We start from the raw sequence: 26,439 nt of genomic DNA on the forward strand, positions 1-26,439 counted from the left end.
TACAAATCAAATTGATGATTTGTGTAGAAAATGTTTGGTTTTTCCGGAAACTATAGAACATATTATATCGGGATGTTCTATATTAGCACCGTCCGAGTATACATTTAGGCACAAGTTTTAAAAATAATTCACCAAAGTTTGGTAATTAAACATAACTTGATTGACTGCCGAAATATAGTACCATATTATGAATACGAACCAAATTCATTTTTAGAAAATGAATTTTACAAAATATATCATTATAAAACTATACTAACAGACCGAACGTTTTGTCATAATAGACCCGATATGGTTTTACATGACAAAATTTAAAAAAATAACTTATATCATTGATGTCGCTATTCCAAATCCTTGTAATATTCTAAAATCTGTAATGAAAAAATAAGAAAATACACAGATTTAATTAATTAGATAAAAAGAATTTGGCATTCTCAGAATATAAAAGTATTACCATTATTTCGGCTACTGGCATTATACCCAGCTCTCTCATTTAAAATTTAGGCGTATTAGATCTGTCAAAGAATTTATACATAAAAATGCAAAAATCAGTCATTTTAAATACATGTAGGATAACGAAAGATTTTTAAAATATTTATGTAAAGGGATCAGTAGGATTTATAGGTCCAATTAGAAGTTCTACCGAGCCGAACCCTCTGATATGAAAATATCTGGAGTCGGTGAATTATTTTCCCATTTGATCTTTGTTGATTTGAATATATATATATTCTAATTTTTGTAGCACTTTTCCGGGTTATTATGACGACCTGTTAAAGTGATGTATTGTCGTCATCACTGCAAAATATGTTTAAAAAAACGCGGGTTCACGTCATGTCGAGAATTTAGTGAATATTAAGTACCCGGACGGTAGCTGTCTATTCATATTCTTATTGATTGTGGAAAAATATTATGAATAAACAGTTAGATAAAATTACATCATTGCGGCCAACTTTTCAGTTTGGCATCAAGGTTCGTTCAGGCGGATAAATTAGTATCTTCGCATTGGTAAGTTTGGTTATGACACATTCAGAATTAGTTATTTATTATTTTAAAACAGAAAATTTCAATAAAAATCCATTACATTATATTTTAAATGTACATTGGTTACGTTATTCTTCTGATCCTCGGTATATGATCAACGTTTAGGACAGCCTTTTAGAGTCTCTTTTCAGAGACACGTTTCATATTTAAAATTTGTTCCCTATGGATGCCATTGACATTGACTCGGACAGTAAAAAATGGACTCGCTCAATTGTTTTAGTTTGAGATACAAAATTTGCCAAACTGATCCTCGGAAGAATTCAAAAACTTAAACATGGACTCGCCCAGGTGTGTTTCAATTTGAGATGACTACAAAATTTACCTAAATGATAATCCAGGGAAGGCATCGTGGAAACCTAATAAAGAAAGCACAAAATCAGAATAAGAGACCAGTGCATTACAGACAGACATTGTCGTGAAATTATATTGAACTTAATTTACTAATGTTATGTTTATTAAATTAAAGAAATATGACAGAACCGCAGACTATATAGCCTTGTGTTAGTTTTGCGTGACTGCTTTGTTGTTATTATTAAAACATTATATTAATACAATCTGTATACCTGTTCCTTCGAATATAGAAAGAATATTTTTAAATTGTTAAATCGGGTAAGTGACGGTGTTACGTTTTAAACAGCTTCTATATGTATTCCAACGGGCCTTTCATGGATATTCTTGGTGTAACTCTAAGGACGGGTTGTTTAACGGAATTTGAACAATTCATCAAATTTCGACGTTCATTTTTGGGTTCTGTAAAAGTCATATTCAAGATCTGTTATTATATCATTATAGGTTAGTTGCTTGACAGAACAGAAATAATAACAGAACTTGAAAAGTCTTTCACAGACCTTTGAAATTTGTAGAATTCTCCGAAACAACCCGTTCTAAGAGACCAGTTTAGGTATGGGGGTTCCATGGAAGCCAGAGTTAAGTTAGCCTGTCAGTAGCTGGGCGGTGTTTTTTGAAAATTAGACTTTTCGAATGAAGATTTACATATAATTTCAGTTTTGCCGTTTCGGATTTCCTGAAAATTTTCGTACAAAAAAATCGAATTTTCGAAAAAAATAAAAAATCGCTAATACAACATGAATAATGCAATTTTTCGTAATATTAGCATTCTAGAATACCCAAAAGTCACGAGCCGCCACTGTGTACACTCTAATAGTATACAACTGCTAACCTTGTACAAATCGCCCCACGGTTGATGGTGTCAGCCACCTCTAGTCTGGAGTCCCAAAATACCTGAAAAACCCTCAACTCTGTGCAGTAACGTGCGGTCTGTTTGTGGGATTATCATATTTTAACAAAACGATTGCAATCTTTAGAGCACATGCGTTGGGTGGGAATGCTGTCCTACCGGTAACTCAATGGAAGATGTTCCGGGAAATTAGCATCATTGATTCCTTCTGCACCGATGCATAGTCGGGAAACATGCCAAACGGGCTCACTACATTTGTTAATGTTACATTTGTAACATGAGAACGGGTCGTTTTTACGACTTATTCTTGAGTTCAACAGCTTGGCTGTGGAACCTCTGGAACATGGGTCTCTTCAAGACCCAGGTTCAGTCCTTTCTTTTCACAAAACACCCTCTACAGAGCCTTCCCAAAGACCACATACTGTACAGGGCCCGCGCATACTTTAATAGTAGACGTTCCGTACAAATCGCAAGTGGTAGCAGTAATTAATTAGCAGTATAGTAATTTGGTAGCAACCTATGGTGTGGATAGGTATTTTAGAAATGAATTCCCTCAGAACCTTCCATGTGGAATAAATGTCAAAAAAACTGCCTACCAGAGTTAACAAAGAGAAACTATGTTTATTCCATGAATGTAGGTGTAGGTATATTATATCATTCTGTTTGAATAATGGGGTACTATGTAATCGGCGGTTACGATAACCTTAAATATGCACATAACCTGCGGTTACGGTGGATCGGAATAATTATCGTTGCATCACTACTCACTACCAAACTTTTATTAAAAATATATAAATTGATTAATTTATTGATTCATTTCACCAAAACATTAAATATCACCATCAATATGTCAGTTGCGGTCCCGTATTCAATTACTTATTTATTTATTTACTCTGGATTTTACAGATGAACTCAGTTACGTGAGGTATATACCACAAATAGCTACATAACATCACAAAAATCTATTCAAACAGAGAATAAATAAAGATAAAAAAAATCAAATATAATACAATATTATAAAATTATATAAAAGCTCACTTAAGTGACAGATGGTACAAAGAAAGGCAAGATAGGGACACAAATAGAGACACAAATAGAGGCACAAGTAGAGACACAAATAAAGACACAAATAGAAGCAAAAATAGAGACACAAATAAAGGCACAAACAGAGATACAAATAGAGGCACAAATGGAGACACAGATAGAGACACAAGTAATACGTAATATAATTAGCGCAACATATTTTTTAGCGACATCATAACTTTTCTTCGGAATCCGTACAAATTATCGACGAAAATGTCTACTTCAGCACACCATATCTTATTATATGTACTCTACTCATACATGCCCAAAGTTAAATATTATTTTTGATGCACGGTTATATAAAATAACAATTAAATTATTTTTTGCGATCTTTGGTGGCAGAAGTAATGTTATTATTATGTTCTGTTATATAAAAAAGAAAAAATCTGCGATTAGACATTGTACGCAGGTACCTGCGAGGGAGATCAGTTATTATTGCGGAGAGTTATTCAAATTATAGGTGCGAGCTTCTCGTATTAGAGATGCTTCTCGTCTCTAACAGGTGGTTGTTTAGTTATGGTAGTGAGTATAAAACGCAGGGAAAAAACTATAAAGCAAAATTTAAAAAATACGTCATCTTTGAAGTTCAAACTAACATCACTATGATTGAAAAGATGGTCATTAGAAAAAAAAGGAAAAAAAAGATTTCTTCAAAAAAATATTAGCTTCAATGTTTAGTAAAAAATTGGGGGTAAAATATTTTATTTTTAACGCAGTATACTTACAATATACTTTGCTGAGAATGCATATCGTTTAATATAAATAGATTTTTAGAATAATAAAAATGTAATGTAAGAAAGATTTTTTTAAATTTAGTTATTAAATAGGCTAATTAAATTTTTGATTACGTAATACATACATTTTTCTTCTTCAATTTCATAATTAAAAGTATATCATTAATAAAAAAGACAGTTTTTTTTTGGGCCTTTTTCTTATTGTTATTATTTAACAATATAATTTCGGATGTGAGTAGGTACCTATAGGTAGAGTGCAAAAGATGACGATAGACCAAAAATGACAAACCTACTACCTGTATTGTACGAGTACATACCTAAACAAATATGTATTCATACCATAAAATATAGCTGTCGATAGTACAGAAATGGATAATTACCTTGCTACCAAGGTCAGGGGCACAGAATCATTACGACTGCCTGCTAATTAAGGATACTGGCCTACTGGCTGTTCAAGCTCAATTATAATTATCAGTGACAACAAATCTGAAAACTCTTTTTTTCCCTAAATATGGTAAAAAATCTAGCTTTATTACCGGGGCAGCTGCTGTTCACCGTTTGATGCTACCACTAACCTGCTTTTTAAATTTGTCTTATTAATATGAACAATGTACCCACCTACCTCAATAGGCGTATAGATTACCTACGTAGTATGAGATAAATACGAGATCGACAAAAATTACTTTAATAAATTCGGTCACAATGCTGTGTATTTTATATTTGTCTTGTGTGTTACATTTAGGTTTTATTATTTTATGATATGAAGTTTTGGTAATATTGTCTTTTTTTTCTAATCCATTTTGTAATTTTGTGTAGGAATTTATATTTGTTTTCCTCAATTTTAATTTCTAGTGTTAGACTGTTGAATGCTTTTATAGCATGGTATTGATAGTGTCTTTGTCCAAAGCTTGTATTTACTGTCGGAGTTTTTATGTTTTCTTTGTACGCTTGTCTAACTGGTCTGTTAGTGATATTTTGTGTATGTTGAAATTTATTTTTTTGGTCAAAAATGTAGTTTAGTAGAGTTTTAACGTATAATTGGTGTATATCTAATACGTAACAACTATTGAATAGTTGGTCTTTATCAGTCAGTCTATTATTTTTTAGTATTACTTTTAAGATCGTTTTCTGTGCGATTTATATGTAATCGATAGCCGAGTTTGTTGCTCCTCCCCAAGCAATAATTCCATATTCTATTATTGATTGGCAAAGTGCAAAATATATTGTTTTATTTTATATTTGTTTCTTATGTTTAGGAAAATGTCCTGGTAAGACAGAGATCTTGGGTTCGGTTCCCAGATGCTACCGTTACCTTTTTATTTTCTGTTTATCATTCTGTTATTATATTAGTATGATCTTCCTTTTCAATGATTTAAATATTTGAATGGAACGGCTTTTCTTATTCGCAGAATAACAGTGCCAATCTCGTGTCTATTTAATAATTTAAAATATCAATGTATTTGTCGTATTAAGCGTACAACAAATTAATTCTATATAATAATTATCTATGCTCATTACTGAATTGCTCTGCTAACCGAGGTGGTATTTATGCACTCCCGGTAGTCAAACATAACCCAGTTCTTGGCGTATAATGAGCAGTCATCAAACATTTACATGAAAAAACAAGAAGCCATTTGATTTGGAATGAGGAATCTAACCCACTTTACGGAATACCATTTTATTTGTATTTTTTTAAAACTTTTTACATGGAAAAGCTCTGCAATATAGTACATATGTAGATATATTTTCTAATTTTTGTATACGTACAAAACTACGGAATATAAAACATTAACTATGTTGAATGAAACAGGCAGTCGCCTAGTATGGTGATTTAATGAACCATATATAAATAAATGTTGTAATGTATTATCATGTATAAATAAATAAAATAAAATAAAAAAAAATAACCTGAAAACGATTATTTTCTTGAAATTTGTGAAAATCAGAAAAAGGCAAATACCACTATTTTTGAAATTTTCCCAATCCGCCCATTGATTTAATATTGAGAGATTGAAGTACATTTTTACCACAACAAATAATTTGTGACTCTTGATTCAATACTAAACTAAATTAGATTAATAATAATCATTAATCATCATCATCATCATCATCACCATTGGAGTAATCCTCTTCCTATATGTCTTTTCACGTGGTATAATATTAGTCCTACGCATCCTAGCTTCCTCAAAATTAACAGTTGAATTATTTGCTATACTTTTTTTTTCAAATTTCCGACTTTATGTCCTGGTTAAATCGTCTCCATAGGAAAAACTAAACCCTTCCACACGCTTTTCCACAAATGATCATCTAGTCAATCAACATTATGCAAGTGCATTATATAAGCAAAATAAATACAAAACAATACAAGAACAACACGTCAACTCACCAGAGATCAAATGGGAAAATAATTCACCGACTCCAGATATTTTCATATCAGAGTGTTCAGCTCGGTAGAACTCCTAACAGAGCCTATAAATCTTACTGATCCCTCAACGTAAATATTTAAAAATCTTTCGTAATCCTACATGTATTTAAAATGACTGATTTTTGCACTTTTATAAATAATTTTTTTGATAAACCTTATAGGCCAAAATTTTTAATGAGAGAGCTAGGTATAATATTTATATTATTATAATATATAATATAATCTTCATTTGTAAGATTTAATAATTATACAGAGGCAGCTTCGTACTTTAAAATTGATTCATTAAGTGTACGAAGGCATCATGCAGATGCTCTATTCCTATATAAATTAATTAATAATAATATTCAATGCCCAGAGTTGCTAAATAATGTTAAATTTAATGTGCCTGCACGTTTAACACGGTCTTCTATCCTGTTTAAAATCGATCAAAGCAAAACGAACTGTAGACAAAATTCTTGAATTCTTGAATTCCTGAACAGAATATGTAATAATTACAATAACATATTATTCAATATCGACATCTTCAATTGCGAATTTACTAAATATAAAATGACCTTAAAAGAGTATTTCACTGATGTTTCTTGAATTGATGTTTCTGATGTTTATATTTCTAGTATTTATATATTTATAATCCTGTTATGGTATGATTTATATGCACAACATTGTCTTCTTATGGTTATGGTTATGATATGATTTATATGCACAATATTGTTTGTATTCTTATGGTTACCAATGTATCGATAATCTTTTATTTTATATAAATTTTAGTTTTTTTTCCCCTTTATTTTTGTTATTTTTGTTGTATTATTTTGTTCTATTATTTTATACAATTCTTTTATTTTATATAATTATAACTTCACATTTCTCATAAATTTAATTATATCTTCTAATGCTGTCTTACGTAAAGTCACAAGGAGGAAATCCGTAATTGGTTTTATTTTGGCCATTTTACTTATGTACAATCTGTAAAAATGTAAACTGTTGATTTCCCAAAAATGAATAAATAAATAAAATAAATAAATAATGCAATATATCATATTTTTATTATTTACTAAATCGTATTTTTTTATAAAACATTTTTCGGTAATGTAAGCCACACTCGGTGCTTACCCGTGCTGAGGCCTCCGTTTTACAATTTTATAAAATACAAAATTTGCATTGAAATTGTTTACTTATTTACTAAAGCCCTATTGAGCTTTTATAAAACGATTATAAATTCAATTGAAAACAACTGTATAACATAAATGAAAAATATTTAATATAAATAGCATAAATTACAATATACTTGTTAAGTTATTATCATGCTTACTTTAAGGAACTTTTGAAATTTGTATACAATGATCAGCATTAATTATTTTCGTCACTATTTACATTAACTAAAATATGGTTGTGAATGTGCCAAAATTTAAATCGAAAATATCAGCGACATCTATAAATTTATTGCCTAGTGTACGTATTCTTTTAATTAATGATTGAAAACGAAGTTATTGTTGCGAAATAATATATGCCATCTAGGGTTCCATGATAATGTGTCAATACAGTGACAATTCAACACACTTTTAAAAAGTGATATAAAGTCATTAGAAACGATGAAAAAAATAATTTAACCTCACCTAACCTAACCTACTTAACCCATTTAATAAAGTTTTTGTTTCATCACTTTCCATGACTTTATATAACTTTTTAAAGATGTGATGAATTATCATTGTGATGATTTATACGGTCACCCTCATCTAGTATGCTTTGGAGGTACACGTAAAGATTTCATATGAATATTTTTAAATGAAATTAAATGAACTCAAATTAAATCTTAAAAACTAAAAGTAAAATAATAAAAGGAGTAATTAAAAAATAGGTAATTTTTGTGTAATTATGTACGATGTATATATTTTCAAGATAGTATTCCTGTTTAGTAATATCTCCATTTTGTTCTTTAATCCAAATCACAATTTTGTTTATATTATATAAGCTATATGTTCTACAGCTAGATACAGCAAATTTATTCTATTATAACGGTCCGAGTCGTCATGCCTTACAATGCCGTACACCATATTGTTTAGCTCATGCAGATAATTATGATCGATGTCTGTGGAATCCATCATAAACAAGAAGATCGAGAACATTTTGGTAAGGTTTCATCATGGTCATTTACCTTGTATTATTTCTTTCATATTTTGATTGACTAACCCTCCAGTCCTCTGGCATTTTGACCGTAAAGATACTGTTAAAAAGTCGGATAATTTATGTGAATTTCCGCTTCTCAATAAAATCCAAATAAATGGGATATTTCTAAACGTATCCAAAAACTATTAACTGTTTTTGGAAAGTTAAGAAATAAGCCTAAAATATTTTTTTTTTTTAAATGAAAAAAAAAATCTTAAAAATGGTTTGCTTTACGTTTGTTCGTCTAGACTCTAGACACTGAACCAATATTACTGATAACGAAAAAAACATGTATTAGATTTTTTATGGAGATTACTGTCACCTCAATTTTTTATGGTTTCGTAAAATAATAATTAATAAAAAAAGTTCTTATATTTTTCTCATATTCTAGTCAGAACCTTTGGTTTTATAGAGGTGTACATTTATTATGGGTAAACTTCTCTATTTGAATGTAAAGTTTGGTATTTTTACTATATGACGGTAAGGGATACACAGCGATTTCTATAAGACCATATGCACTGTTCCGAATAGCGAACAAATTGTCTCTATGGATAATAGCTGTTTGTTCTAAAAACCGAACAAAAATAATCTGAAAAAAAAGTTATTTTTCCTTTCTTTTCATCTACAAAAAAAAAATATTCTCACACAGTAAAGTAAAGGATTTTTACACGGGTAGACAACAAAAAAACAGATTCCTAGAGACCTACCGGCTACCGGCTTGTCCAGATTCTTCTAACAAGGTTCTTAGATAACATATTCCAATGTACGGTCAGACGAGCTGGATACGTAACTAACTACAACTATATGTGCAGTTATGATTGCATCTGTTGCATAGCTGCATATCTCAAGCCTCGGGCGCAAAAATATCAAGGTCACTGTATATTTTAACTATTAAATAATAACACTTAATTTGTATCATGTTCTCGTTTGATTAAATTTAATAAAGATACGTTATAAATGTATACATTATACCTATAACATAACATTTGGGAGTCACCTTTGGAGCGCCAATGCATCTGATAAACCTACTTGATTCTGATTCTGTGCAAAGGAGGGCAGTTCGTTTGATTGAAAGTCTGTTGTTAACACTATAGACGCAATGGAGTCTGTGCTTCGGGCATTTAGTTGGAACCTACTAATTTTGATTTCAAAATGCTTCCTCGCTTCATACCACTACCAATAGAACTGCCCGAAAAGACACATTCACAATAGCTTCCAATATTATTTCTCTTTCCTCTTCCCCCTTCTTTTCATCTCGCCTCATTCCCTAATATTGGAGGAACCCTTCTTATTCCGGTATTTCGAGAAATTTGTGTGATTACCGCATGGTAAAGCACATTATGATTTAAATTATAAAAAATATCAATAATTATACTTATACAATATTTGTATTCAATAAAGCTGTTGTTTACTTGTCTAATTTGGAAGATAACTGCACATTTAAAGATGAAATCTTGCGAACAAGGTCATTAAAAACCCAATAAAAACGTGCAAAGCCAATTCAGATTAACATTTATTGATAATTGTGGAAACTGGTTAGCTGGTAAAGTAGGTAAATTAGACAACTACAATAATATAAAATAAAGACATTATTAATTTTATGGGATTCTTGCGAATACATTTTTATGGACTTTCTAGTTCTCGAGCTCATTTTTACTAGACTAACTATGTTTCTACTTTTATAATTGCAGTTAAAAAGATCGTAAATAATAAAAATACTGAGACGTTTTCAGGGTGAAATATTCTCACAATATTTCTCAGTATTCACATCACGACAGAAGAACAGACAGTCTTAGGTCGGAACAGTGAAAAACTTGACTTATTACCATGGCATTTGTTTGGTTAAAACTGTCTGAAAACAGGCCCGAGGCCGGCTTTACCACACCAAAGTTGAATGGCTGGGTAAGAATCTAATTAGTAAGATGGTCAGTATTTATTAAACGGTATAAAATGTGTTTTTTTATGTTTCATTACAAACTTATTTCTATAGAAAAAAGGATCATTTTTTCGCACCGGAAAAGGGATACCAAAGTCATTTCTACTCAATGTTTAACTGCTTGTTCATCTTTAGATATAGTTTACATTTTCTCGTCCGACGCCAGCTAACGAGTTTCTCAACTGATTTGTGGGCGAACTCTGTAACTCGTCATCAACTTGTGATGGTATTCACTGATGATGTTTGAATTCCACCTGTCATTCGCATCATCCCGCTTGAGAGCGGTGATTGCTACCTTTACCCATCCAACTACTAATCAACATCTAATCAGTTTTTTGTCTCAAATGATCTTCTTTTTCTGACATTTGCCTTTTGTATGACTGACCTATTTGTGTGACTGACATTTGTGTGTTTACCGTTTATTAAGAACTTGCTCAAAATATCCGTAAATAAAAGCGCAAGACATTATAAATTTATTGAATATTTTATGGTTTATCTGATTTTGCGCATGTTAAATGCTTATTAAATTAGATTTTATCCAGTAGCTATGATTGGCAGATAAATGTTACCTGGAATCCATCTTAGTCCGACGCAAATGCACTTTGTAGTACTTACCAACCTACATACCTGTCTATCTACTTTCTTGTATACGTGTAGGAGTGCAGGTGCCTTCCAATCTGACCACTAACTGATGCATTAAAGATGGACATGCAGTCCGTGTGGCCAATGCACTTGATGTAAAAGATAATGAACTTTGAATATTCAAAACTAAAAACATATTTTCTTTGCCAATACAACGTATTCTCTGAGCTTAATTTTACTCCGTTAGTAACGCAATAATTAGTTCCAAGTAAATCTCACTGCTTACATAGAAAACCATATAATTATTACGTTAGAAAAAATATCATTTTCCTGTTCAAACTAACGACAAAAGCTGTACTTTATTTCTTTCGATTAATTGATTAGTTTTTCTATATTCAATTTTGTGCGTGTATTATAAAAACTTAGCTGATCGGTAGAAGGTGGCAGATATTATTAGTGAGTGCAGAATAGTTGGCGTTGCATTAACTGGTGCAGCGATGGAGATCATTGGCAGAGCATTACACAGCGCACACGTAACTAATCTATGTAGATAATGAGAGAGTGGAATGCAAGAGATGTTGTTCTCGAGGCAAATACAAACTTTTCCTGGGTTCTTATACTACCCTAGCGTTGAGAATTATTGAAACATTTAATGTTGTAGCTGACAAGTAGGTACGTCGCGAATGGCTGTTAAAATGCTTATCATTTTTACGAGCTTTACTTGATTTTCTCAGGCGTCTGTTTTGAAAATATACAATAATAAAGAAGGTGCTGTTCACTCCTAGAAATAATTATCACAAATACAAAGTATTTCACTTCGTTGACGATACTCACCCCTTACAGAAAAAAAGTTCAATAATATTTAACCATCTACTTATGTATCCAAAATCCCCTTCGTTCGCGCTCCCCTACAATTTTTTTAATTAAAAAATGTATTTTTATTACCGGTTCAGTAATTGATCTAGTAACATCTATGCATGTTTCCTTTAATAACAAGCTTCTCGTGGTATAAATAAATTTTTCATAGTGCTTAACCTACCGCCATCTGTTGGCTAACGAATGCGCGAAGACTGTTTGGAATAATAGTGAAATTGGTGGTTAGACCTCTGTTATAAAAAGAAACGCAATGAAATGCCTCTTGTAATTAAAACAACAGCGGTAAATTTGTAAGGCTGTGTTGTTCATGATTCACATACAAATAGTTTCATTATTCTAGCATAGATGGCGCTCGCTGAATGTAAGCACAAGGAAGCTTTACCGATGTGGAAAATTAATTTCAGATAATGCTTGTCATTTTCATCATTTCAGTCTCAATGTTAATTCAGATCAATCGTTAAATAAATTATTTAATTCATCGAGGAAATCTAGTGTGATAAAATGTTAAAACAAAAATGATTATTTAACTTTTTGTGTTTTCCTTTTCAAGAAGCATTTTGCAATCAAAGTTTTCTCAATAATTCTCTTGATTTGACACCTGTGGGAAATTTAGCAGGAAATTTAGTGGGAAATTTAGTACTAAAAAATCCTTTCCTACAAAAATAAAGTTGGTTGTTTACAGGTGAAAAAAATATAATAAACAGTAATTGTTGATTGAAGTACTAGTACATATTGAATTATTTGGCGTGTTGGGAATGAGCCGACGTAGCTTAGTGGTCCAGAGCACCTGACCGGATATCCGAAGGTGCGGGTTCAATTCCCGTCGGCGGCATTTATTTTTACTCGGGTGATATTTTCAATAAGTATGGATTTTTCTGGCGACTAATTATTGTTTTTAATAATTTTTTATCCTTTGTGCTATGCATAAAAAACCTTGTCTTATAAACATTAGTTTATCATTAAAAAAATAATGTTTAAGAGACCTATTTTTTACAAACGAAATACGGCAAGCCGAGAAATATTAATTACAATTATATGTGTCGAAGCAAATGTTTATCAATTCGTAATCTATTGCAGTTTAGAAAAACAGAAAATAATTAAGTACCCACATACATAAAATAAACAGAAAAAAAACATTCAAGTACGAAACCTAAAAAAATAAAAAAAACTCTTTCAATAATTGCAAAATCACTGTGGCGTCAGTTTAATTTAAATAAAATGAATAACTTTGTAAACACCACTAGTTAATAAAAAAATTCTTTGTAATTAATTAATTAATCACGGCTCATTGCAAAAAAAATATTTATGTGCGTGACTATTTTTAATATTTTAATTTTTATTAAACGTTTATCCCGATGAAGAAACAATTGCTTTTGAAACTTGTCGTTCGTTTTTTCTTAAAAGTTTTCAACTAGCAGTAATCACACCTCGGATAAACCTCATTGGTTACGATATCGCCACTGCGCAATATTAAAAAAAGTGATTTATTTTAATTAAAATAAGAAATTTTATTTTAACCATTTTTATTTTTCCATAATTTTTTTTTACATACATAATACATTTTTATTACAACATGGTAATATTGATTTTTATTTTTTTTGCTTATTTTTATTCTCTATTTTATTTTAATCTCCTTTCTTTCTTTATCTATTTTTGATTCTCTAGCTTATTGATTTCATCTAAATAAAAAGTAAAATTTCAATTTGATAAACTGACATGTCAATATTTTTTTACTATATTGATATTTTTGAATTATCATATTTGAATATTCTTTTAGTCTATTCTCTACGTTTATATTATTTAAAATATATAGTTAGCAACTTCTTGTATCAACCAAGAAAACTTTTCAAATTATTTATAAAGAGCAACAATTAAGTAAAAGCCAATACACTAGACAAAACAAGAATCGCATTTAATAAATCTGCCTATTTCTGACTGTCCTAAAACAGGTTAATCTCCTAGTTGGACAGCCAAAGATCACTGTAATATTTAATGTTTTTTTAAAAAATAATAAATAAATTAATAATAAAATTATATTACATAAACTTTCCTGATAAAGCCGATGCTTGCGCTCGGGAGAGGAAATATGGAAATCAAAGTTTAAAAGAAAATAAACTTTGATTTCTTCTTATGTTGCATGTATAAAAGTAGGTAGGGCAATTTAGCGGTTGTATCATACCCAATAACCTTAAAGAAAATGGTAATCTGACTTGAAAAATACTATCGATTAAAGACGATTGAAAAGGTTTCGTAGTGATCGAATTTGGTCTAGTACATTTTCCTGATAAACATTTTATTGATTTCGGAATTTTTTTTATTAAGAATCAACCTTCTCTCATGTTTCTTCGCCGAATTACACTCGAGTATTACAATGAAATTATTTTGATTTTAACACGGATAATGAAGTTGATTTATTTTTCTCGCTTATCCGTGCATTTTAATCAGATTTAACTTAAATGCAAATATCTCTATAACAAATTTCGTATTTGTGTTAACCGGTATATCCGGTAGACGACGTTTACTTGCGGTAAAACCACTGTTTATCAGATTACAAAATCATGTTTACGATCGATCCAAAAATACACCTAACTCATTTGTATAATTATTTTAAGCTTGGGCATAAAGTTTGGGTCTTAATTGAACTGGTGTAATTCGGTTTTTTGGAGAAAGTGATATCGTTTTGATGATCCAAGTGACGCAGTAGAAAGGAAACACGTGTTACAAGTTTCGGCTAATTGAATTAGTATGTAGATTGGACTAGCGAAAAGATTGCCCGAACAAATAAGTGTCAAGTGAGATTGGTTACGCTGGGTGTAACATCGCATTATTGTTTTTTTTTTGCCAGCATAATTCAAGTAATTATTTGAACACAAAAAGAAGGCTTTAACACCTAGACGAAGTTTTCAGGTATTGTGGAGGTTTTTTTTAACCCACCTCACCCATTTAAATTGTCATACGACAGATCAATTATTAATTTGAATACCCACCTTCAAGATTTATTATTATAACATCCTAAACATTTAGGAAGATTAATAATTTACCTAGCAGAAAAGTAAGGTTATTTCTAGAGTACTTAAACATATATATTGTTTTAATATTTTTTTTCAAAGCACCATTCCTCTAGTCATCCTATGCTGTACTAGAAAATCTTTTCTGCCCTGTGGTATTTTGAACAAGTAATAGTGATGACTGTGTCTGAAGTACTGCCGTAATTTACACAATACTGGATGTCGTCTGTAAGTATGGGGAATAATTGAGGACCGAGGCCCGAACCCTGAAGAAAACCCGAAATCACACTGGAATTTTTTTTGTATATTTATCCATTTATTAACAAATATTGGCTTCTGGATGTCAACAGGACGCAAAAAAGATATAGTTGTTCCCATGGTTTAACACTACAAATAGGGAAACTATTGAAAAGTGTCATTAAATTTAATTATAATAGAGGTTTAACATATTTAAATGAGACAAACGTTACCTTCAAACTGATTTCTCCGCAATTTCGCATTTATATCAGTTAAAAATAGGAATATTTGTTTGGTATTCGGATTATTCAGATCCGAGAGAAGGTTACGTAAACTAGGACACTAGCTCCAAAATAAAATCTTAAGGGCGCGAAAATCACGCAATGGGCGCATATGATAAATTTCGAGTTAATCTTGTTTTAAGGCGATGCACTACGTCGTGTAATATTTTAAAATGAGCCGCTATCAATAACAACCCTTACGTAGATGGCGATAAGGTTTAAATTCCCGCTTAACACCATCCGCCTGTTTTGATTTATGCAAATAAAAACATGGCCAAAAAGTGCCTTTCATTTTATTTTGTGGATGTTCAGGCATAAATATTTAATTTTTTTTGATCATTTTATAAATAACTTAATTTTCCACATTATACAATAAAATCATAACCGAAAATGGGTTCGTAAGTAGGAGATTTTAAACTTTAAAGCAGTTTTCATAGGCCTTTACATTATTTTTTTCTGGGCTTATAAAAAGACTTATCTAAAAAATACTCGACTATCTCAAAGGCCAGGATGTATTCTACTCGCAGTATTTAATTGAAGCGTCTGAAACATTTCTAGGCGACCAAATTTTCAAACCAAAACACATGATTTCGCATTATTACGTATGGCATCGCCTTAAGTAAATCTTTGACAAATGTTTAATTTTGTGATTGTGTAAAACCGGGAGAAATACAGCAATTTATACATCCCCAAAGTGCTACATAATAAATTGACTCCGTATTGTGGTCCAGACTCCAACGTGCCTCATTCCGGTTCTGCTGACGCAAGTTATAATCATAAATTTTTTTTTTCTTAAGTTAATAAATTTTCTGTGAAATAATAGAAACTCTCCTGAATTTTCGATTTCTTACGCCACTTAAGCAGTCATTACTCATTGCCTTTCAATAAAAAAAAACATTATTTGGCCAGGGAAAATTTAAATATATGAAAACCGATTGATTCGGATTGTATAGATTTTTTTAATCGGCTTAAATAATTTATTCGCTGTTTTGACCGAGAGTTCGTGATTTCTCTCGTATTTTAAATAACGTAATTACCAAATAAATATCATTATTTGTGCATTCTTGAAAATTGCTCAGAATTTGAAATCATCTTAGTAATTACGATTTTGCAAGCCGATATCGGAATTGATTTCATAATGATAGTAGAGCAATCATAGTAATCAGAAATTCTTTGGCATAATATGTTCTATGACACAAGAGATAATGTGAACGCGTGGCTATCCCTTTGGCATCGTCAGAATTATATTTTCTGCACATAATGATACTCTCATCATGACCTTTGAAGTGTTCACTTCATTATCGTAGTATAAAAGGATATTGAGTTTGTTATTTTTACGACCATTTTATAAATAAATGAATACGTCAGTTTCACACTTCAATACCCACGAAGCAGAGGTTAATACTGACTTTCGCTTTGGCGTTTTGGTTACACTGAGAATATATGTTAAAAGTTTATTTTATTTCAGCAATTTGATTGGCGTGAAACATATTGTGAAGTCGATGGTGTTGTCACTGTCAACATCATAGTGACCAGTGGAGAACAACAATAATTCGTTCTCCAGTTAGTTCCACTTTTGGCCATTTGAAAAGATCATGAATTTAATTTAAAATAAAATTATTATTGTAGGTACGAGCATATAACAGCGTTAAAATTTAAAAAATTGGAACCGATAGTTTTGAGAAAAAATTACAAATAATATTTTCAAATCCGTACAAGCGTTTAAGTGGGTACCTACCTTTAAGATGTTTTAGTAGTCAATTATTTAAATTATATATTTGAATTGTGCTTTCCTACATATGACGAACTTTTAAAAGCGGACAAGTCAATTTATATTCCGTGATTTTTTAGGGTCAGCATATAGTGTGATAAAATTTTGCTAAGAAAAAAGCCTTATATTGTATTATTTGTGTGCAGATACTGCAGCGGATCTGGCTTGGGGGCCGCCATGGCTCCCGCGCGGGGCCCACAGCGCGCGCGCAACGGAGCGCTAGCGCTGCACTATGCAGCAGCCCGGGGCTGCCTCGACTGTGTCAGGCTGCTTGTGGACTCGACCCCAGACATCAGGTAAGCCCCACCCACCCCCTCACACCATACCAAAGCTTTTTGAAGGCTTTTCGTTTCTCGTGCTTTTTAACTTATCAGGAATAACTAAGGCAACGCAATACTCGTATATTAAATAACATTAGTTCATGCATACGGTATTTTAAAATAGATGTACATATTAATTAACGAAATAGATGTCTCCATTGCACATGTCGATCAATGGTTACGCCCAGACTAAGTCGCACAATGGCTATGCCCAGGCTAAGCCGCACAGTGCATCGAATCGCTTCCACCTAGCAAATAAATAAGTAAGTTTATTTTTCGGAATGACTTTATTGAGTAAAACCTCAAATTGTAATATTTAAATATTGAAGACAATATTAGTGATTTCTAAACGAAAATCTGAAACAGAAAAATCAGAAAAGGAAACGGTCACATCTGGGACTCGAACCCAGGACCCTTGTCTTTCCGTGACAGTGCTCTACCAACTGAGCTAATGGGACCCTATTCCCCTCGGTCATTTTTAACTGTATGTATCATACTTCGAATAAGAACTACTAACATCGTCTTCATTTTTTCACCGCACATTTTTATTGGCAACTATCTTTATGTATGATCGCAAGATTCAACCCGAACTAAATGCTACCTAGACAGCGTCTTTTTAGATAAACCTATCTTATTTTTTATTTTTTATGTGCGACATCTGTTGACTTTTCTGCAAGTCTAGAATGAATATTTATTTTTCGGAATGACTATATTGAGTAAAACCTCAAATTGTAATATTTAAATATTGAAGACAATATTAGTGATTTCTAAACGAAAATCTGAAACAGAAAAATCAGAAAAGGAAACGGTCACATCTGGGACTTGAACCCAGGTCAATAAAGTCATTCCGAAAGACAAGGGTCCTGGGTTCGAGTCCCAGATGTGACCGTTTCCTTTTCTGATTTTTCTGTTTCAGATTTTCGTTTAGAAATCACTAATATTGTCTTCAATATTTAAATAAGTAAGTGGTCAAAGGGGTAAAATAAAGTGTACGAAAAGAATGCATTCGGGCCTTATCATCAAAGGATTAGAAATACACCAGGGAGAAGTGATCGCATAGTGTCCTAAAGGACGAAGTATTTTGGTTTCTTCAAAATAGCGTTTTAGCGTAACGTTTGCAGCAAAAAGTCAATAGAATGTATGAAATCATTTGTGACCGATAATATTTATTAATGTTTTGATTTTTTTAAATAAATGTGCAAGGCATTGCTTGGCGCATAGAATATTTTTTGTTATAAACGCATTTGCGGTATTTCAAACGGAAATAATAATAGAACCAGGGCCGACTCTACGCGGGTGCAATTGGAGCAGTCCGGGCGCCGAATTGCCATGCGCCAAGGCGCAGATGATACCTGACACCCAACACATCGCCCTTTAGATTATTTTTCATATAAACGGTGCTACACAAACATTTAAATCAACGATCATCGAATATTATTGAATACAGTGATCAGCTTTATCCAAGCGTCTGATGGTTTTGACAAGGGGCGCCAAAATTACACTCGCGCCAGTCGCTGTTTGATTCAGGGTCGGCCCTGAATCAAACAGCTGCATGATACCGTCAAAAGGGTTAGGCATTGGTTGGAAGGCCCGAACCTCGTACTATTATAGTCACGATTGATTTCATACCCTTTATATTGCCCCTTTGACTGCTTAATTTAATAGTTAATTTATTCTGGACGTAGCCGATGACGACATCTAGCATCTGAAACTAGAGGATTAACGTTTTAATCCAGGATTGGGTCCAGGAATGAAAGAGTATTACGTATTTATACAAAAAAAACACAAAAATTTGAATTGATATAGTTTTAACTATAATTATGTGAACTGTAGATGCGATTTAGGCTCTGTTTCGGAGTGGAAAATACCCTAGTTAGAGGGCTAGTTGTTAACAAAACTTTAAAAAATCATCAAATTTCAAAGTTATTTTTTTACGTTCTTTTAAACAACTGGTCCATGATGAAATGGGTTCCATGATAACTCAACACTGTGACAATTTAACACACTTTTAAAAAGTGATATAAAGTCATTAGAAACTATGTTTTTTTTTAACCTAACCTAACCAAACCTACTTAACCCAGTTTTTGTTTCATCACTTTTCAAGACTTAATATAACTTTTTATAGATGTGATGAATTATCATTTTGATGATTTATCCGGTAGCCGATGAAATGATAACAGAATTTTGACTAGAACTTTCACAAAATTTGAATATTGATGAATTGTTCAAATTCTGTGAAACAGCTGGTCCTTATTGTCGCTCTGATAGGAGTTGATTTCGCAAAATTAAAGTTACATGATTTGAATTGTTTGAAATATATATCTACAATTGTTATGGAGTTATGATTTCAGAAATATTTACGTGAATTCCGTAACTTGACAAATATTTTATGCTTCCCAAAAATGCTCAAGCGGAATAACAGGAGAGTATGAAGTGACGTAGATTATACGAGAATGAATATAATAAATAACTAACTAAATAACCATCACGCCGTTTCCCCGCAGGAGTAGGCAGAGATGACGGACCGCCAAACAACTCGGTCTTGGCACATACTCCTTGCCTCATTCACATTCATACATCGTCTCATACATACCTACTCTTATATTATTCTGACTCTTGACATGGCCCGACTCAAGTATCTGATTCACTTGGTCGTGCCATGTCTTCCTCGGGCGCCCCCGACTTCTGCTATCATTCAAATTTGCGTCGTATATTCTCCTTACACTCCTTTCTTCGCGCATTTGTTCTACATGCCCAAAACATCTAAGCGTCCCTTTCTTGATCTCACTCATCAGCCTTGCACTCTTTGCGGATCTTCACATTTCCCAAATGATCATACATGGTTTTACCACACATACGCCTCGGGGATCTCATTTCTACAGCTTATAATAATTATTATAATACTAATATTTAGGTATTGGAAAATTAACATTACCCCACTTTTTCGAGATTTCTTCTCAAGGGCGCAAATGGGTGACCGGATAAATCATCACAGTGATAATTCATCACATCTTTAAAAAGTTATAAAGTGATGAAACAAAAACTTTATTAACTTAGGTTAGGTTAGGTTAAATTTTGTTTTCATCTTTTCTAATGACCTATATATATCACTTTTTAAAAGTGTTTCGAATTGTCACTGTGTTGAGTTATCATGGAACCGCGCAAATGAAATTGGATATGAATAAAATTGGGAGTGCGAGCCAAGACAGAGTTACATGACGTTACATCCTTTGTGCCTAGAGCGGCGTGGAATTAGGGTGATGAGCAAGAATCGTGCCCTAGTTATTAAATAAGTCAAATCGTTAAAATAGTTGATTGGCAACCCGGAATTACAAGTCTGCGTTATCAGTTACGCTAATCCGATTATTATACATTAAAATTTAAAGTAATAACCGGTAATAACGCTCATATTCTTGTTCCCATACTGACCCAGTTATCCCGGCACGACAACATCCACTGGACCGCTTACCCGCGGCGGTCCAGTTAAGTTCTTTAGTTATCTCCAAACTAACTAACTTGGTCAAGCTTTCAGACATTCCCGCACACTTCAACTCATAACTTTACACTCAATAAAAGGGACCTACAGTTTCCTAGCAACAGTTTAATTTACCTGTAACGTAGTTGCACGATTTGCTTATATGAGCTTAAATTTACTCATTACTCCATCAAATCTTTCAAGTTCATATCACACAACTTTTTAGATGCATAAATAAAAAGTGTCATCGTCATCTGTACCTTGTTTCACTACACGTATAATATTGGTTAGAACCTTTTGGCTGAGTATCTCTATTTTACATACTCGTTCCTATCACCTATCTTCATACTCGAAGAATCTTTCACCACAAGCTTTACCTGCGATGACCTGATTTTGATTAATCTTGAACGTAAAATGGTAGCACTAAACGGATAATGATGAGCAACACTATTGCAATAAAAAATGTTAGTTAAAGATACTTGATCATTTTGTATAAGTGCCTTATTACTGTATGTCTGTTTGTCACACTTAAGTTCTGGTTTAGCACGGTTAACTTTTAGAGTTAAAAATGGATCTCTCGCGGTCCGTTAACTCTATAACTCACCTACTCTACTGAAGTAATCTTAGTCTGTTCGATGAGATAAAAGTGAGGTGCACGAGTTGGTTTACTGCAATGCGAGACACTTAACCTCTATGCCAAATTGCAGTATAATAACTACAGTCAATACTCTGAAAACAAGTTTGAAAATATAGAATGACGATGGCTTTACCAGATATTTTAATTTTACTTGATTTTTTTTTTAAATAGTTGCTTTGTGAATATTTGTCGCGCGGACTTACAGTAATGAAAATACATTTATATACTTAGTCGTCTAGCACTGTCATTATTTAATAATTAACACGTAATAGTATTACTAAAAATATTTTTTACGTGTTTATGATTTAACTACTTTGTTTAAAAACCTTTGCACTACTGCTGACTGGTTAACTTAAATTCCTAAAGACATTGATATCAAAATACATATCTCATTAACAATTGTTATTATGTTTGCATGATAATACGTTTTCGACTATTGGGTAATTAAGTTAAATTAATTAAAGTGAAATGATTGCATTACTCATATGCATATAACATCTATTTAAAGCTTAAAATCACCGTAATTATGACATTTTCGAACAATCATGACATTGAACGCGCATAATAAGCTCACATGTCGTAATTAGCCGGAGAAAGATACCCGGAGCGTGTCGGAGGAGTGACATTAAATATATAAATACATTGTTATTCCAACCGTCACACCTTTCGAATGATTATAGCGCCGCGTTGTCGCCCGTCGGAAGCTCCCGATTGCGAGAAGATAGTTATTATATTGTGAAGTGCACCCGATGAATGAACGGACTATAGAAGCGGGCTGGAGTCAAGTGCCGGTGAGGCATTCAGTTGGCGGAGAGACTTGCAAAAAGACACTTGTTGACCAAACAAACTCGTGTCTTACTTAACAGTCTTATAGTTTTTAATTCGTGAAAAAAAATCGAAAGTGGACTTTTATTTTTAAAGCTAATGTTGCGTTAATTGGACTCATCGTGTTGTAATTGTTATTTCGGTAATTGCGGAGTTGGTGCCGTGTTGCGAACGTATTTTAATTCGAAAGTGACAGTGCAGTTTATGAGAGTATGTTTTTAATGTTTATCATAACGCATCATATGTGCATTACATAGTTTATAATTGAATCTTAGTAATGTTATCTTGGCATTGAAGGCCACTTATATGAACTCGAAGATATGGGCATATCAAAAATCGTTATTATTTATTTTCTAAATTTCCCGAATAAATTTTCCACAACTAATGAAATTAAAGTTATTTTCCAGATGTAATTCTTTTTGACTTTTCCGTCTCATAAACTTATCCAGCGTTGGTTATTTGATTGTCTTCTAATACACTTTAGAACGTTTTTTTATAACCCATCTATTTTATTCGACAGTGATCGTTGTAGGTAAAATGAATTTAAAAAAAATCCATTTCTTCTTCCTTCAGGCTTCTGGAGTTCAAAATTGAACGTAGTTTTCCTTTAAATATCTCCGAGTTTCATCTGAAGCTGGAAGATCTCTGTCTACTCAAAATAAATACATCTAATTTAAAATACGAATATGTAAGGTTGCAATAGTACCATATTATTAAGTTGTTTATCTCAAAACTCCTGGAAATTCTATTCGTTTTGCGGTACCTAACCTACCTCATTTCATGAATACTTATTATTATTGTGGTTCAATCATCTTTAAACTCGATTTTATTGTCTTCTTTTTTAAATGAAAATGTTCTGATTGCGGAAGAACAAACGTAATTGGTCGAAAGAACATGAGAAACAGTTCCGATGGAATCCAGGCAAAGAGTGTGACTGAATCAATTTTCTAAATAATATCTGTGAAAATGATGTTAATGGATCTGGGAACGAAATCAAATACAAAATTATAATTTACAAATAAATGTTTGGTTTTGGAATTTGTAAATCATTGTATTTTTAATATCATCTGTTAAAATCACTTAAAGTCAATTAAAATGACTTAGCCCGTCGTACCACGGGTCGAGCAATCGATAAAAAACAAATGCTTTAAGACCCCACGCAGAAAAGTTCCACACTGAAGTGCGCCGCAGATCGTTACCTTACTATAACGAACTTAATTTTCTGTACTTTTTGTATATGTCGATTGCTTACGTACCCGTGGGACGACTGACTTAATTTCAATAAATTATTTTATAAACTTTAATAACGACAAGAGAAAATAATTATTTTACTTTTTATTTATTTCAATATTCAGGTACTCCCGAATGTTGTCAAATTTGTTCTTTCCAAACTTGAAAATTATATTTTAACCCTTTTATACCTTCTAATTTCATCTTCAAATAATATTAATTTGTGTGAATTATTCATCTTAAAAACACCAAATTTCGCCTGCGAATGCGTTCTTTTCAATGGATAATTAAAAAAATCATGAAAACGCGTGAACAGAACATAGACGCCAATGCCTCGATAAAAAAATCATCGGTTTATAATGGCTAGCAAAGTGTTATATCGCCTATTAATACGTTTTCAAGATAAAAAATCAACCGTTTGAACTAAGTTAATTTATAACTTGACTCTGTAATTTAAGTCCTCCTCTCAAGTAGACAATTCATTATTAAAATAAATAATTAATTTCAATGAATTATTTTAATTAAATAAATTAAAATAATTCATTAATTAAAAATGAGAGTGATTTACCATAGGACACTTATAAATGATGAAAATAATAAATTACTCTCTAAAAATCGTGCAGCATGGATCCCTCTAAAATATACAATAATTGTAATTATTATTTATTTATTCTCTATAGTTGAAAATATTATAAAAATAGTATCGAATATTATAAATAAATTGCATTATATTTTTTTTAATTAATGTTTGAGAACCCCTGGAAAATGTTCTCTATTTCTATTATTATATGTTTTCATGTTATTATATTTTATGAAAATTATATAAATTTTCTCGAATCAAAAACTATTATTATTGTGTTTTTACAGAAAACAATCTTATAATTAGAGGAAATTCATAAATACACTAAATTATAAAATATTTTATTGTTCCAATAGGTATTTTCAAATTTTAACATTATGTCTGCGTACGCAGACGCACATTCCAACAAGATGCACCAAAAATTACTACATATGCAGACGCGTCCGCGAATGAGTTAAGTGTGTTGAAATTACGGATTGACATGGCAGATGCAACAGGTGATTAAATCTCGTAGATAAAGGATACAATATAAACAAAGTAAATATTAATAGTTCTACTAGTCACTTTGTAATTAAGATGGATTTCCCAACGCAAGTCTTCGTAATCTCTCTACAAATGTCTGACACTATTTTATTAGCAATTTACGATATTTAAATCTTTTTTTGAAAGTTGCATCGCGTTTCTCTTAATCAGTTGTTTTTTTAGAATTAAAAGAATAGTTATAGCACCGTTTCAACGATAATATCTCTCTTGGAATTGATTAATGAAATTGTCTTCAATGTCGCAATGGAGTTTCTCAAATCGCAAAGCTTTTTATGTAGCGCTTACTCACTTCATATCATGATAAGTTGGGAGAACCGAATGGTTGTCAATGTAAGACGCGTTTCAACAGAAATCGATAGTTTACTCCGATCGATTATACCTATTTTCATCAACATTTAAGACATTGGAAGGTTTTTCAAGTATTTTTCATACAATTATTTACGAAAACAAGAAACCTCCCTGTTTAGGGGATGGATAATGCAATCTTACAAGTATTATTTGACTGAGCGTAGTCTGCCTGAGACCTTTGTGCAATCTCGACCGTTTGGCATATCGTCTGTCTGTTAATTTGTTTGTGCGGTCCGTTTCCTTTTCAAGATGGTGACCACGTTGGATACTGCCTTTTTTATCGCGCCAGAGTTCACGCGAGCGTGGATCCTGTCAAATCGGAATTCTTCGGACAAATTTTATGATTATGATCCCTTATTTGAAATTTTTAAAATCTCTAAATAGTATAAAACAAAGTCACTATCCGCGTCTGTCTGTTTGTGCGCTTAGATTTTCTAATCTATGCAATGTAGTTTGATAGGGTATTATTTAGAGAATTTCTTCAGAAGGTTTATTTATATACATATAATACATGAATATAGAATATTATATTCATTTAAAGTAGAGAAAATTCAGCTAGTTGTTACATACAATATTTGGTGTATAGTGAAGTTGTAGGTATTTAAGTAAATTTTATGATTTCAGAGGAAAATTTTGGTTCGGATTAATAAATCGGAAATAAGAGAATATTAGAAACTTTCTTTTTTGGACGCGAGGTCTATTCACAGAATTATCTACCGATTATACTCTTATTTAAAGTTTGAAAAACCTACAAATTTATAAAACTACTTTACCCATAAAACTACTTTAGAAGACTAGTCGTTATAAATAATACCAGATGCCGTTCCTACAGTTAGCCACAGTCAAGAAATGTCGGAGTGCACCAAGTCTGGGCAACTTCAGGTTTACAGGTTCGATCTGAGCATACACTCTAGTGGAGCATATACTGTACCCGGTCATTTTTGTTGCAGAATCATTAAACTCAATAGCCGATACTTAAATCTTATATGCCAACATCATGATAGCATATTATTATGAAGATTGACATTACTTCGTAGGATACATAAAACCTGTACGCGGTTAAACGTATTGCTAAACAGTATTTGCATATGATATTTAACAAATTGACATAAGATAGATAATTATATTTCCTTGAAATATGCTGTTGTA

At 31.9% G+C, this 26,439-nt stretch overlaps 1 protein-coding gene and 1 pseudogene across 4 annotated transcripts in view; one reads left to right on the forward strand and one right to left on the reverse strand.

Annotated features, from left to right (window-relative positions):
- Nucleotides 1-26,439, forward strand: part of f (espin protein forked) — a 234,985-nt gene that overhangs the window by 96,640 nt on the left and 111,906 nt on the right. For 3 of the 4 annotated variants that reach the window (XM_089643898.1, XM_089643953.1, XM_089644005.1), the window contains exon 2: nt 17,479-17,628. In XM_089643898.1, coding sequence (XP_089500024.1) covers nt 17,479-17,628 — 150 coding nt within the window. Of the gene's footprint in view, nt 1-17,478; nt 17,629-22,569; nt 22,800-26,439 lie in introns of those variants that run through there. The other variant, XM_089644062.1, reaches the window with a different exon arrangement.
- Nucleotides 13,377-13,507, reverse strand: LOC149426224 (U4 spliceosomal RNA; annotated as a pseudogene).

This window comes from Hesperophylax consimilis, chromosome 1, assembly GCF_061612785.1.
Source record: "Hesperophylax consimilis isolate HC1 chromosome 1, BYU_Hcon_1.0, whole genome shotgun sequence".
NCBI lineage: Eukaryota > Metazoa > Arthropoda > Insecta > Trichoptera > Limnephilidae > Hesperophylax > Hesperophylax consimilis.